This window comes from Tachypleus tridentatus, chromosome 8 (assembly GCF_004210375.1).
Source record: "Tachypleus tridentatus isolate NWPU-2018 chromosome 8, ASM421037v1, whole genome shotgun sequence".
Lineage (NCBI taxonomy): Eukaryota > Metazoa > Arthropoda > Merostomata > Xiphosura > Limulidae > Tachypleus > Tachypleus tridentatus.
Window position 1 is genome coordinate 14,603,728 of NC_134832.1, and position 15,150 is coordinate 14,618,877.

The following is a 15,150-nucleotide window of genomic DNA, read 5'->3' on the forward strand; positions in this document are numbered from 1 at the left end:
TAACCTGAAAGTTACGTTTGCTTTGCCAATGAAGGACATTTCTATCAATTTCTTCGTACAATGTACAGCATCATAACACAATTATCCAGTGGTAAAGCAAATATTATCTGAAAGAGAATAACAAAGGAACAAATGTAGCAAAACGAAGTGAAACTAACAACTTTCTCGATGACATGTTGTGTGTGTGAAGTAAATATTTAACCTCAAATATAGAATGTTTTTGGAACTGTCCTAAATTATACTTTAAATGTAAACAATTACCTAAAAAAAATAGCCCCGAATGACTCACCAGCAAGTCTCCATGCTTACGGCGCTAAAAATTGAGTTTTGGCAGAGCACATGTAGCCTGGTATGTATCAAACCTTAGAAATATTATATAGTAATAAATCATCGTCACAAATGTATATCAATCTTAGTTATAATGCATGACAAATTTCAAGCTCTTAGTGTGAAAAGTGTAATAGTGATTAATTATTGAAATATCTGCTAATATATTTGTTTACTTTAGAATAAAACTCAAGTAGAAATTAATATATATAATTAGTTGGCGTTTTTCACCTGGTGGCAAAAAAATTATATGAAACAAAATACTCCCTGATTGGCTGATAGGCTTAACGTTACGTCTGGTGAATGCTCATGTACGCCATTTTGGTAATTAGTTTCCAATGCGAAAGGAAGAGGTGTGGATGTTGTTAAGAAGAGTTGAAGGTGGACTTGTGAGTCATCTTATTTGTACTAGTATTAAGCAGAATTGAAACTGGACGGTGAGACTCTGGTTTCACCGGACTTCTGCCAGATTGTTAGTCTGGAATATCTGATTTAACTTAAACATAAATTACTGGTAAAAATAAATTATGTCAGGAGGACAAACATTAAACGACAGACTGACAGCGGCAAAACATACAATAACGGGTCAAGGACTTGCCCGGACTGTTTGCAAGGCAACGACCGAAGAAATCATTGGTCCCAAGAAAAAACATTTAGATTGTAAGTAAAACAACACACACTATTTTCACTTAATATAATTTGAAAATTTTAATAACTTCTAAATTATCAATCGCCCTTTTCTGATACTTAATTTTATCAATAAAAATCTTAGATTTCTACATAATAGTGTGAATATGCTGTTATATTTCTTTTAAATTAAATTTTACGTTCTATTGAGAAATGGCCTATAATTGTCGATAAGGACCATAGGTATGAGGTTAAAGAAAGAATTGCATTATGTACCTTAGGTAGCAGGCCTTCTTAAAACCTCTAAGTTCAATGATGTATGCCAGTTAACTTACTTTTTGTAAAAATATTATATAATTTAAGAATAATAATAAACGGAAGATCTACATATATGGTAGAGATCAGAAACTACCCTGTGACTCTTAGAGTATTTTCAGAATATTATTACTTGGTTTCTATCCATTTTAGTGAATGAGTAACTTATTTTTCATGATGTTATTGGTCATCTCAGTGATGGAGATGCTTTAGACCAGGTACCACAAAGATTAAGAAAATTGCATTATGGGGGCTTTGAAAGACTAATCGATTTGATTAGAAGGTAGTTGGATGAGAGAAAGTGAAAGGTTGTTAACAGTAAAGTCTGGTCAAACTAGATCTTGTTACTAGCAGTAAAAGTTTTGTTGAATTTTATTTAAATAGTGAAAATAAAAAAATGTATTGAATTCCACAGTACAAAAAAGAAAAGTTTTATACAGCAATTTTAATTATTTATTCAATAATTAATTATAAATAATTATTAATTGTATCTGTAAACTTACCTTTCTTGGCATACAAACATTAATTGAAACAATGGAAACAAAACTACTTCATGTGGTAACCTGAGACACAGGATGAAACTTGTGACAAAGCAAGATGAAATTTAATCCTTATAAAGTACTTTAATTTAAAATGTACTCATAAATTTATATTATATTGATAAATGAAATGAAGACTGCCAAGAAGCATGTTAAAAATCAGGTATGAATTCACATATTTAACAAAGTAAACAACATATTTTGTATTCAGTTACTTTCATGATTGATAGATACATAGCTGTTATGACAGAACAGTCAGTTCCCAAGGCAACATATTGTCTGGTTACAGTTACAGTTCATCACTTTTCTTTTTTTTTGACATGCTGTTGGTTAAAATTGTGTGTGTGTATGTAAGATATCTAAAATTATCAAAGACCCACAAAGTTTATTATATGACTTTCTTTTTCCAAATTAAATGACAAATACATATTTATTAATGGTTTTAGAGTTTTGTTTGTGTGTTATCAAATTGAATATATTTTTGGATACAACAAAAAAACAACAACATAGTAATGAAAAGCCATTGTTTGTTGTGTGGTATATCACTGATTCCTGTAAGCAAAGCACCTACTTGCTGATGCCCAGTTTTTGCTGCTGAATGGTAGAGGAATGTTTAGTGATGATGGCAATCTACTTATACACTGCTCAAAACAATTAAAGGAACAAGCATATATTTCAGTATATTTTTGTCATAACTAAATTTATGTATAAAAAACATATCCATTCATCTACAAGTGTATTTTTAAGCTTGTGAGTGAAGTTTGAAGCAACTCAAATGAAACTCACCTCACTCAAGGAGAATAGAACTCAAGGTACCCTATATAAGGCTGTTACATGAAACTCTGCATTCCTCGTTAATTCTCAAAACAAACACCAACATGGATTTTTTGAGGCTCATTTTATCAATGTGTACCTTCATCTTGTGTGCTTAAGCAGTCAGGTGCCATCTGACAGAGAACAAGGTGGCCAGGGCAGTCCAGATACTGGAGGATTGCCAGATCCAAAGGAGAGTGGCACAGTGTATCGGTATGTCACCGAGCATCATCAGTCGACTTTGGCGAGCCTACCAGGAGACAAACTCTTATGTCAAGAAATGAGATCAAGGCCATCATCACTGCACTACAGCCAGAGAGGACCATTACATTGTGACTACTGCTCTGCAGGACAGGTTAGCTACAGTTCAGTCACTACAAAATGACCTTCACCATTCCATTGGAACCTGTGTGTTGACCCCAACAGTTTGCAATCACTGCACAAAGGACATCTTAGAGCCAAATGGCCTGTAAGAGGCATTATTCTGACAGCACGACACTGTGCAGCCAGGTTGGAGTTTGCATATCAGTACCTGGACTGGGAACTTCATCAAGAGGCCATCATGCTGTGGACAGATGAGAGCAGGTTCACTGTGTCTCATGATGATGGACGTGCATGAGTGTGGAGACGTCGAGGAGAGCGATTTTCCACCTGTAACATTGTGTAAATCAACACTTATGGAGGAGGTTCTGTAATGGTTTGGGCAGGCATATGCTTGGGTGGCTGCACGGACTTACTCATACTTGAAAGGGGTGCTCTGAATGCATGACAATATAGAGATGAATTCTGGAACCCATTATGAGACCTTCTGTTGGTGCTGTTGGCAATGGGTTCATTCTCATGCAGGTTAACGTGTGAGCCCACATTGTCAGACTGTGTATAGACTTCCTTGACAAGGAAAGAATAGAGACTTTTGAGTGGCCTGCCAGATCTCCCGATTTAAAGCTGATTGAACATTGTTGGGATGTGTTGTCAAGGCATGTTAGTGAACACCAGCATGCTCCTCAGAATGTACAGGAACTCCACCAAGCCCTGGTAGACAAGTAGGCTGCCAAGATAACATCGATAGACTGATTTGAAATGTGCCAAATTGGTGTCAGGAGTGTGTCACAGTTTGTGGAGGTCACACTAGATATTGAATGTTTCAAACATTTTTTGAATAAATGCATATAAACTATTTAAAGTATTATTTTATATGGGATATCAGTTTTGGGAATATTGGTAATTTTTAAAAATTTTATTTTTCATGTTTTACTGTTCATCACACATTAACAAATGGATGCAGATGGAACTGAAATGAGGCAAATTACCTAAAAAAATTAAGAATATTATCACATTTTGAACATTGAGATAAATTATATAAGAAAATGTACTTGTTCCTTTAATTTTTTTGAGCAGTTTAATTGATTTGCAATTAACAGTTATATGGTTGCCTTGAAATAAACAGTGAAAACTCAGCATGTTGTAGTACTGTAGATGTATCGGGTTGAGGAATAATTCGTGAGCGTTTTTTCAAGTTAAACAAATATATTCATAAATGAAATGCTTTCGCAAAATATTTCATGTCATTTGGTAGATAATTTTTTGCTCTAATAGATGGTGTGTTTGATTTTTATATGTCTTTAATTTTTGGTTTCATTTTCAGCTCATTAAATGGACTGTCAAGTGGACAAAATCGAGCATTTTCGACACCATCTGCTTTTCGCATTTAATTTCTTGCAATTTCGTTTAAAACAATGCATACTATATACCTAGGTATTACATGAAATAAAGTATCATAATAAATGTTTTGGGTGTAATGTGTTCATGCATTGAAGTATTGTATAGTCTTGCATGTAATGCTTGAATGAAATTATTTAAAAAACGCTCACGAATTATTCCTCAACCTAATATTTCATTTGTTGTTTGGTGTAGAATAATTTAGTATATTGATTATGGGTGATTTATATATTCCTAACTGCTCTTTTGGACTTTAGTAGAATTTCTGTGGCCAAGAATATAATTCTCTGTGAATCTCTACTAGTGTTGTATCTTTGGGGTGTTTGATCAGTGGGCAAATGACCTCTGATAAAAAAAAAAAAAAAAAAAAAAAAAAAAAAATGTTGGATAATGCATTTGAGTATAATTTGGATATTTAATATAGTTTAATATCTACTCAGTAACGTGATGGAAGAAAAATATCTTGACATAGTGGTAGATAAACCATTCAAGGCAGAGTTCTTTTACCAGTAATAAAGTAATAGCCTTAATATGCTTTTCAAATCACTAATTAAGTCTCATATAGAATATTGTTAAAAGGAAGGTTATTAGATTGATTCTAGGGATAGAAAGGTTATTTATAGGATTAGGTTTGGATAACTTATCATTTTTTTAAGAGAAGGTAAAGATTGATATCACTAAAGTTTAGAAGGTTACCTGGGGATTTGCAGTTAAAAGGCTTTTGATTTCTATTTCCTGGATACTGAAGACAGTAAAATGAGAAGACACAAATTTAAGATTTGGAAAAGACAAGTTATACTCAAAGTAAGACAGTTTTATTTTATGGTGATTAGATTGTGGAAGGAGTTGACATTGTTACTTGTTTCCACAAGTACAAAGTTTAATAAGCTAGTTGCTAAATTTTTGGGAAATGATGTGCATAAATAGTCTTGAAGAACCAAATGGTCCCTTATTACCTGTATGTTATTTAATATAATTGCAAAGATCATCCAGTTCCTACCCCCATTGTATGCAGTAGGAGAAACAAAAAAATTTTTACATTTTTTTATGACACTCCTCAACTTTATTTAAAGCATTTTTCGTTAACATTGCTGTATGATTTTAAACATGAAGTAAAATTTCAGTAAGAAATTAATGCTGATGATTTTACAAATATTTGTCTCAGACTTACTGTAATGTTTTTGTAGTTTGGTCATTATAATAGTTAGCTTATAACATACATCAAAGTTTGCATTATAACACATATTTAGAAACAATTCCCTTTTGCTTCTTTTAAAGTGGAAAATGTGAGGTGATAAAACTGTGTGTGTGTGTGTGTGTGCAAATTGTTAAAACAGTGCATGACTGGTCAGCTAAATATAGTAAATGGGTGAACAGTGTCAGTGGTTACAGGAGCATGTGACAAACAGAAATTGTAACATGCCAGTAGGTGAAGACTATGTTAGGACAAGAAAATGGAAATTCTACAAGACACTGTGTGCAGTAGTGAAAACTGGTCTGGTATGAAATGATGGGGAAAGTATGTTTGTGTTTATTAATTGTTTAGTCAGTAAGAAAGTTTCCCACAGCAAAAATAAAAGTGGATACTCCAAACTACATGGTAACCCTTAAAGTCGTGTATGAAGGCACAAGTCTATGAGTTGGGGATTAGAAACATAACAGGTAGCAGACTTTTGGAGGAATCAAACAGAAAGGAGACTGATGAGGTATTTACTGTCATTACAAGAGCCTAAGAAAAGAAGAGCAAGCAAGACATCAAGTCTCAAGGTAACTTCCTGAATGTAGGTCTACAGAAACTAAAGGAAGCACAGAAGAAAGACCCTTTACTGCAGAAACTTTGGGTTTGTGCTTAAAAGAAAGTTGAGCACAAGACAAAAGGGAATGACACTTTCAAGTTAAGATTAAAAATACTTTGCTTCATCTCAAAAGTATGAGATTTCATTGGCATATTTTCCAAAACCTCCTAAATACATTTCAAACATTCTATCAAGTTTTTGTTCAGTGAAACTATATTTTATCTGTTATTTTCTCTAACCTACCTCTGTATAAGGTTAGCCAATTTGATCAGCCTCATAACTACCAAAACAAAAATCAAAATAAATCTAAATTACAATTTTTTTCTTTCTAGAATGACATCAAATTATAACTTGAAGCTACATTTCTTTCTCGTGCATATCTTTAAGCAATTAAAAATATGCATCTATTTATACTTCAGTTTTATTGTCCTTTGAACTGTGTCTAACTACTGTTTGCACTATTATGAGTTGTAACTCACTTAAGAAAGGTGGGGCTCACATTATGCTATCAAATTACCAATACCCGTGAGTTACTCTATACAGCTAGTGTGCATGACTTGTGAAAATTTCATACACAGTAAAACCTGTTTAAGATGGAATTGCACAGGACCAAGTAAAATTTCTGGCTTAAGCAGGTTTTCCAGCTTAGACATACTGAACATGCATTTCCTTAATTATATACAATTTTTGAGCGGAATGTTATACTTGTTTGATCAAGGGAAGTAGGACATTTGTGAATAAAGTTATTATACTGTTTATGCTATATTTATTAGAATAAGAACAAAAATCGACATTCAAAGTATACATAAGTACACAAAATCCTAATCAAATTTATTTGAAGAAAGTGTCCAATTTCAACTGTTTCATTTTTTTAATGGGACTTCTAATGCACTTAAAAGAGAATGCCAATTCTATGGCCTTTTCTTGAAGTTTATTTTTCCCCTTCATTTTTGCATACAATTTGATAGCATTAATATAACTTAACACGTGCAGTGAAGTAGGAATTTCTATTTCCTCACAATATTTTCCATTTTGTCCATCTTCCAAATCTCTCACACTCTTACCATATTGCAATTCTGTTATTGATTTTAAATCAATGTCATCAGTTGCTGTTAAAACATTCTTATCAACATCCAAAAAACTTTTTGTATTCACAGAATCATCTGTATCAGTCTTCTCGATCAGAGTTTGGATTTCACTAGAATCGTCATAACAAACAACTTCTTTACAATTTCTGCCATTATCAAGAATAAATCCACAGTTTTGAATGCACTTTATTATGCATTCATCTTTTACACATTTGATTGAATGACTTAATGCAGTTGCATCTAACACATCAATTTTCATGGTCATTTCAGATGCTCTCTTACAGTTGTTCATGTTTGCGAAAATATGCTGAAGCATCAATTTTCTGTATTTCAATTTTATGCACTGTATAATTCTGTTATCTAGTGGCTGTAGAACTGATGTTGTACATGGAGGTACAAAGACTAAACAAACATTTGAAAGTTGAACTTTTGGGTGACAAGTTGCATTATCTAGGAAAAGTAGAATATTCCTATTTTATTGTTCCATTCTTTTGTTTAATGTGTTAAATTCCTTGAATATCGCAGTTGTCATTCATGCTTTATTTGCTTTCCATTCAACAAGAAGTTGATTCTTTCTTATATTTTTGATACAGCACAAATTTTCACTTTTACCTATTACCCATGGTAAATTTTCCCTTAATTTTAAATTAGGTAAGATAGGAATTCATTTTTTTCATGAGGATTATTTAAAGAATGGAATTTTGCACTCAAAAAACAAAGATATTTCTACAAATCGTGAAACTAATTTAACTGCAAAAATAATGACTGCACAAAAAAGAACAGAATGTATTTAACCAATACTTAATGTAACAAAATGTCTGAGAATTTATTAATATTTACACAAATTATTAATTAAATAAGAATTTATTAATATTTAATTTATTAATTAGATAAGAAATTAATATGTAATGAAAAACATTTTTTTCTGCCTTACTCGGGTTCTAATCCTACTTGTTGATGGATGAAAGATAGTTTTCTGTCCGTGTTATGCAGGTTTTGCTGTACAGAAGGCCATTTATAAGAGACGTCTTAAGATAATGCTGTAAAATTTTGGTATTTCTGGCTCATACAGGTTTCATCCCTATGCAGTTTCTGGCTTAGACAGGTTTTACTGTTTTATTATTTATTTTACCTAATATGACTTAGAGATTGCTGTTTTTCATTTTAGTTATTTTTATAATAATAGGGAATAAAATGAAAACAAGAAATAAAGTACTTACTTGGACCTTTTTTGTTTTTATTTTTTTGCTGTCAACCGTAGATGGCATTTAACCCTGTTTTTGCTTTTTTCTATACTGATGGTATTAGTGTACTGAATAATTTTTATTTAATTAAATAATGCACTAATGAACATTGAATAATAACAGACAAAAAGCAGACAATATTCCCTAACAATCAGTTTTTCTGGTTCCCTAAGCAACAAGAGCTGGTATAATTTCATACAATCTGTTTATGTTTCTGTAGGAACAAAGTTTGTACTAATAAACAAAGATAATTCTTTGTTCAGAAAACAGTTTAATACTTTCTGAAATAGATAAAAACCTTAGCTTTTTATTGGTTATAAATATTAAACGGGTAGTTATGGCAAGAAGGATATGGTTTTCTGTTCGACTCTGATATTGTAATGTATAATTTATCTTAAATGTCGTACATATTGGAGTGGTGGGAAATAAATTAGAGAAGAGGAGATTTCTAGTGAGAAAATGTCACATTTTTTGCCAGAGGAAGTTTGGGAATTTGTGATATTGAGTTTAGTTTTAAACTTTAAACTTGTATGCTATTAAGATATGGATTATTAGTTATGCTTTTATACTATTCCAGTAAATATAACACGGTGTAGTTTAATGAAATTTAGAATGTAAATAACTAAAAACATTATGACATGCAGTAAGGATGCTCATGATAGGAGAGTTAAAGCTCTGGATATAACTGTAATAATCCATGTAGTAATTTAAGTAAATTTATCACTGAATGTATTGTGATAACAGAGGAGAGAAGAAATAAATAATTTTGTGCTTGGGTTCAAAACTATTTGAAACAGCTTATGTAGACATTTGATGGAAAAAATTATTTAAAGCTCTAAAAAACTGTTGTAAACTGTAATATTTTAAAACAAGTGGATTGTGTACTTTCCGTTTATTGTTGAAATTTATCACCAATTAGTCAGACATCTCTAGTAAATGATCCAGTCCCATTTATAATTCAGTTTATGTTATCTAAGTTTGAATTTCTTCATTTCAACAGAAAATACTCAAACTACTCTTACCATTGTTGTTCTTTGTGTGATGTGTGTGCATTGTGAAATATCTATTTCAGAATTTTACTGTTTCATTATTAACCTTTTATAGTTTCCAACCAATTATAAACATAAACTGTCTATAATTACAAGCAAGAATATAAAATGAGAACCTTCTAGGTTGATTTGCTGAGATATCAATACGTTTTTCAAATGTAAAAGAGAAACTCCTTTCATCTGTCTTTTTTTTTAGTTGATTGCTAACCAGCTTTATACAGATGATGGACATGTTTGTATAACTCACAGGAAGGGAAGATTCTCCTCTACCTAAAGCTTATTATTTGCATATATGTATACACTTCATCATAATTTCTTTGTTCTTGTTACTGTTATCATATTACAAACTGCTTATGGAATTTTTATTGTCCATTTATAGCTTAGTTAGCAGGTTAGGTAAATTATAGTTGTTTAGGTGAATGACATCAGTTTTGTGTTCAACAAAATATATATATGAAAGCTGCATGGACAAACACCTTAATGAGATTAGAAGATGACTACCTGTTACACCAGCAAGTTAAAAATTCACTTGCTGTTTATGAGGTCAAAACTAGTGGCTCCTGCTGTGATATATTGCTTTTGATTGAAGGATAACTTCTTCCTATAGCAAAATTTAGACAATAGAACCATCAAAATAAAAGAATAGATGTGAATAGGTTAACAATTGAATTTGTGAATTACTTTGAAAATCTTAAGATAATTATACATTTAAAGAAGAAGAAAGGTATTAATTTTATCATATTTTTCAATTTTTCATTTCACTGTGCATTGGTGATTTCATTACATTAAGTATTAGGGTGTAGAAAATATAACTTTTTACCAAAAGAAAAAATAAAAGTTTATTTAGGAAGATTTATATATTGCAAAAATAAATATCACCTACTATTCAGACTGATTCAGTAAAAGCTTTTTAAGTTCAGACAAATCTTCTGTAAATGTATGATTTCTTTGTGTACCCAGACTTGTAATCTATAGGCTGGTCCAATGGACCAGAACAGTATGTATAAGGTTAATACTTTATTACGCTTTTTTAAAGATTTATTATAAATCTCATCAGGGCTGGCAATGTCATTCTGAGGATATTTTTTAATTTTTCTTTTTTCAGTTAGCATTAGTATAAAACTTCAAATTTGTTCTAAGGGACTTTCATCATTCCTGTTAATCTTGGTAATAGCTTTAATGATTTTTGTTTATCTCTGGAAACATTCATTATATAAATGAATTTAATGTGTTTGTAAGCTAGACATTTTTCATGTAAGTATTAAGTTTAATACTTCAGTTTGTTCAATAAGGATAATGCTTTTGGTCTGAACATGAATATTTGAAAATAGTACATCTTTTGCTGTTCATGTGATTAAACTAACAAAAATAACCAAGTATATTAATGTTCTTCCCATACAGATTAGCTGCACAATCTTTTTCTAAACATTTTGCAATTTTTAGTAGTTAGCTTTTAAAGTTAGGAACACATTTCTTAGTAACTTTGTAACTGGTTTCAGTAAAACTTTCATAATAAGTGTACTTACAGAACTAAATTTGTAGTTATAGCCTCTTCTGTACTGAAAACAAGGTCTAAAATAGTCTTTCTTAGTGGGATTTTTCGCATTAATTTGGAACAAAATTTCTCAACTTGGTTTTTTTCAGCATTGTCTTATGCAAACATAATAACTTGGTCAGTTTTCCTGAATTTTAACTTCCATAGTATTAATGATAATAATAATAAGCTTATTTTTACTGGTAGAAATAACTAATCTGTATTTACATGCTTCTGTGGTCATCAATTACCTAATTTTAGAAATAAATCATAGTAAGCACTGTTTTTGGGTACAAGTTTGACTTAGTGGTGAAAAGTGAACTTTGATAAATAGGCAGTTTTCATTGTAGGTTGATGTTACCATAATGGTCTTATAGGAAGTGTTGTACTTATTTTCACTAACCTGGAAAAAAATCCATATTTGTTTCATTTTCCTTGAAAAAATGTCAGTTACTTGAAGTACCATGTTTGGGATTCAAGAAAATTCACCTGAAGTAGTATGTAGTCACAATATTCAGTTTTAAACTCTGTAGCTAGTTAATTACTATTTAATAAAACAGGTAAAAAATGGCATGATGATACAGGAAATGTGTGACATAGATAAAAAATCCCAATAAACATAATTTTAAATTTAATATCAGTATTTTTATTAGTTCATCCCATTTTTGTAGAAAGTTTGTTAATTTTGAAAAAGAGTATGGGCGTGGTTTTTGTATAGGAATTTTATATTTAATATTAAGGAGGTCATCATGGCTTTGTACAAGTGTGATACATTCTGATTTGAAGTACAGTTTTGGAGCTATTTTCGAGGAAGGTTTTTATTGCTGAAAAGAATGTGCAGGAATGAGTTATTGGAGAGTTAGCTGTGTGTGTATATATATATGTTTACACTTTCTTGGTGTAACTCAATTAACCTTTGTGTTTACAGGGATAGCATTCAAGGTACTAAAGGCATGCTCTTTTAGAGAGTGACATTCGACACTGTGTTATATATTTGATGTTAGACATTTGACATTGTTCATTTAGCACGAGTTTGTGGTAGAGGAAAATAAGTATTAGATACAGTATATAGTGATGCTGAAAAATTGTATGATTTTCAAAAGTTGTAGAGATTTTGAAAATGCAGTATGCAAACCGCAAAATAGACGAGCTATTTTTATTTTTCACATGAATATCGTCTTACACTCTGACTTGTTAGACTATAAATTCAGAGAAATGCATTTTCAATACAAATACTTTTGTAACCTCTGATTTTTGTATGCAACAGTCTTGTTCATTCTACTAAAAACTTACAAAATTTTGTGTAGATATACTTAGTAAATTCAGAAACAGTAAACATCCCTTCTCCAATGGCTTCAGCTATGCTCAAGTTCTGACTAGAATTTTTGAACTATTTTTTGTAGAGTATAGAATATTAGAGAAGATTATTTTATTGTTGAAAATTTTTAGGACTGACAGTCTCTTGATCTCATTTGAGTAATGGGAGAAAAAGGATTTAATCACTGATTTGAATAATAGAAGTAATAGTTGTAAATTTGAAACCGAGATGTCATTGTGACAAAAAACAGTATTCTCCTGGAATACTAGGTATTGTTAAAATGTGGTTTGCTGATGCTGCCTGTATATATGCAAGGTTGAAAATACACTTGTGAGTAATAAGTGTAATAGATTCAAGTTTTAGAAGACCCTTGAAAAAACAAACTTATAATGTATTTTTATTGGGTATAAGTTTTGGTACTCATATGCCTGGTTACTTTGCATTCTTATTTTGTTATTGGGTTTACAGATTTAAAGAGCAACATTCCTTTTTGTTCTTGTTTCATTTTGGTTACTTTTTTGTAGTGGGTGAGTGGTAACTGCAGTGAGCTATGTAACCTTCAGTTGGTTTGCTTTTTCCAGTTTCTTGAACTGATATAAGAAGGAGGGGGGAGATTGGCAACCATATCTTTGTAAAAGCAAAGTGCTTATCAACTTTATAATTCTGGTGTGTGTGTTTTAATTGGCAAAAAGTGTATATCCTATGCTTATCACGTGTTATTACCAAATTACTCAACAAAAATCAACCCTGTGGGTTCTAAAAATAACCATTCCTTAACCCAACAAAGTTAAGTAATGTAGTTCTGTTACAAAAGTTACACAGTGGAGCAAATATTAAGGTGATAGTAAAGGAAGGAACACAAATCTGTAAGAAATGCACAGACTTCAAGTCTTTGTTTGTGGTATGGAATAAGTTTCAGTTTATTCAGGAACACAGTAATATATATGTGTATATATTTAATTTTTACTAACAGAAATTATTCAAACAAGGAATTTAACATTTTTAAAATAAGTAATATCTTAATGTGGTCCAAAAAATACATTTTAATGTAGAAATTGCTGGAAACTACTGAAGAAAAACTGTTTTACAATGTTAATTAAGCAAAGTTGTGGGTTCACATAAGTTCTTTAATTATTAGTTATTGAAACTAACACATTTTTAGTTTTATAAAGCAAATTAATTAGTTAAACTATTTTTTGTTACATTCAGAATTTCAAAGATCCATTGTAGTAAGATAAGTTGTGTATGGTATTTGAGGTGACTTATTATTAATGTCGAGGGTATCTTGGATTGTGTTATGATGTAAAATAGTTTTCCACAGAAACAGTAGTAGATGGTTTATTAGAGATTCTCAAATTTAAAAGTTTTAACTCATCCCATATTATGACATTTTTAGTTCATTTCCTGCTTTGACTCCTTTCAGCTCTTACAATATTTGCTGATGTTCCAATTGTTTAGTAGAGTAAAATTAGCAGTAATGTATAATTTAAAAGTTTCTGGACACAAAAAAAGGTTCCATTAATAAAACAGTTTTTGGATTATCAGTTTAAGAGGCTTAAATTATCACTTAAATGTAACTGCTTTGAAGGATGAATATGTTCATTAAAGCATTGTGAACATTACAGACTTGTTAAAAATTGTATACAGTTAAGCCCATTATAATTGTTTTTCATAAACCATAAAAAATTCAGTATAAATGTAATGGTAAACATTTATGAATCTACATACTATCATATCTATATGATATAAACAAGTAATGTCGAGGGGAAGTAGTATTTCAGAGTATATTATTTTAAACTTCAACTCTTGTAACTTAATGCACTGTGTATACATAAGTATGCTGTACACTTACAGATTTATCATTTTTAGTTGTTTGAACTTTTATGGGTATCAAGGATGAGAAATTGACACTCTTCCTATTCATGGTGAGAATGAAGGAGAATTTATTTATGTGAAATATGATGTGTGTGCACATTAACCATGTGGGTTGTATGATTCTCAGACAGACTACACAAGTAATAATGACATGTATTAAGAAAAATTTTGTTAAGATTGAGAATCAGAATTCGACTAGTTCTATAGTGTTTATACACGTTCTTGTGCGCCAGAAGACAATTTAATGATCTCTATCTCAAATTCAAAGTTTTAAATTATTTTTGTAACATTTAGATTAAAAATTTATGTTTTTATCTGTGTGTAAATGTGTTGAAGTTTTTGCACACTTCATTTTCATGTTAAGTCATTTACATGCAAAAGCCTTATATTTCATTTTTAGTTTGAAAGAAAATAGGTGATGGCATTTAAAAAATATTAAATTTTCTTTTAGACTTTTGCAGTCTTTTTATTTTGTGTATTTTATTATTTGGAATATATTGCAAACATTTTAATTTGCTATTTATTATTTCAGTAAAAGCTTGCTACTCAGATACTGTTGTCTTGTTTACACATAACAAGGTACAAAAATGTTTTTTTTTTTGCATTCTTCTGTCAGTTTTTTATATACAAAATTAAAATCAACATTCAAAGGAAATGTTAACTTGGAGGGATGACTTGTGTATTGGATATAAATTAACTTTTACATTTTGAACTTTTCAAAACCATTTATTTCATTCCTTATCACAATAGAAAGGAGAGGTCTGTAGTTGATTCTGAAATTAAATTAGTATTAATGCTTGAATCCATTTACAGTGCTTAACCCTTTCATAACAAACTTGGTATAACATACATAGTTATTTATGATAATGTTTGATGCTGTGTGTGTACCATTGCAAAATTTGCTCA

The 15,150-nt window shown here is 30.7% G+C and overlaps 1 protein-coding gene across 11 annotated transcripts in view; it reads left to right on the forward strand.

Annotated features, from left to right (window-relative positions):
- Positions 1-594: 594 nt before the first annotated feature.
- The window catches only part of LOC143258565 (phosphatidylinositol-binding clathrin assembly protein-like), a 119,046-nt gene continuing 104,490 nt past the window's right edge, over positions 595-15,150 (forward strand). For 5 of the 11 annotated variants that reach the window (XM_076517712.1, XM_076517711.1, XM_076517722.1 and 2 more), the window contains exon 1: positions 607-987. In XM_076517712.1, the coding sequence (XP_076373827.1) occupies positions 855-987 (133 nt within the window). In that variant the 5' untranslated portion in view covers positions 607-854. Of the gene's footprint in view, positions 988-4,266; positions 4,377-15,150 lie in introns of all 11 variants that reach the window. The other 6 variants (XM_076517717.1, XM_076517725.1, XM_076517721.1 and 3 more) reach the window with 4 other exon arrangements.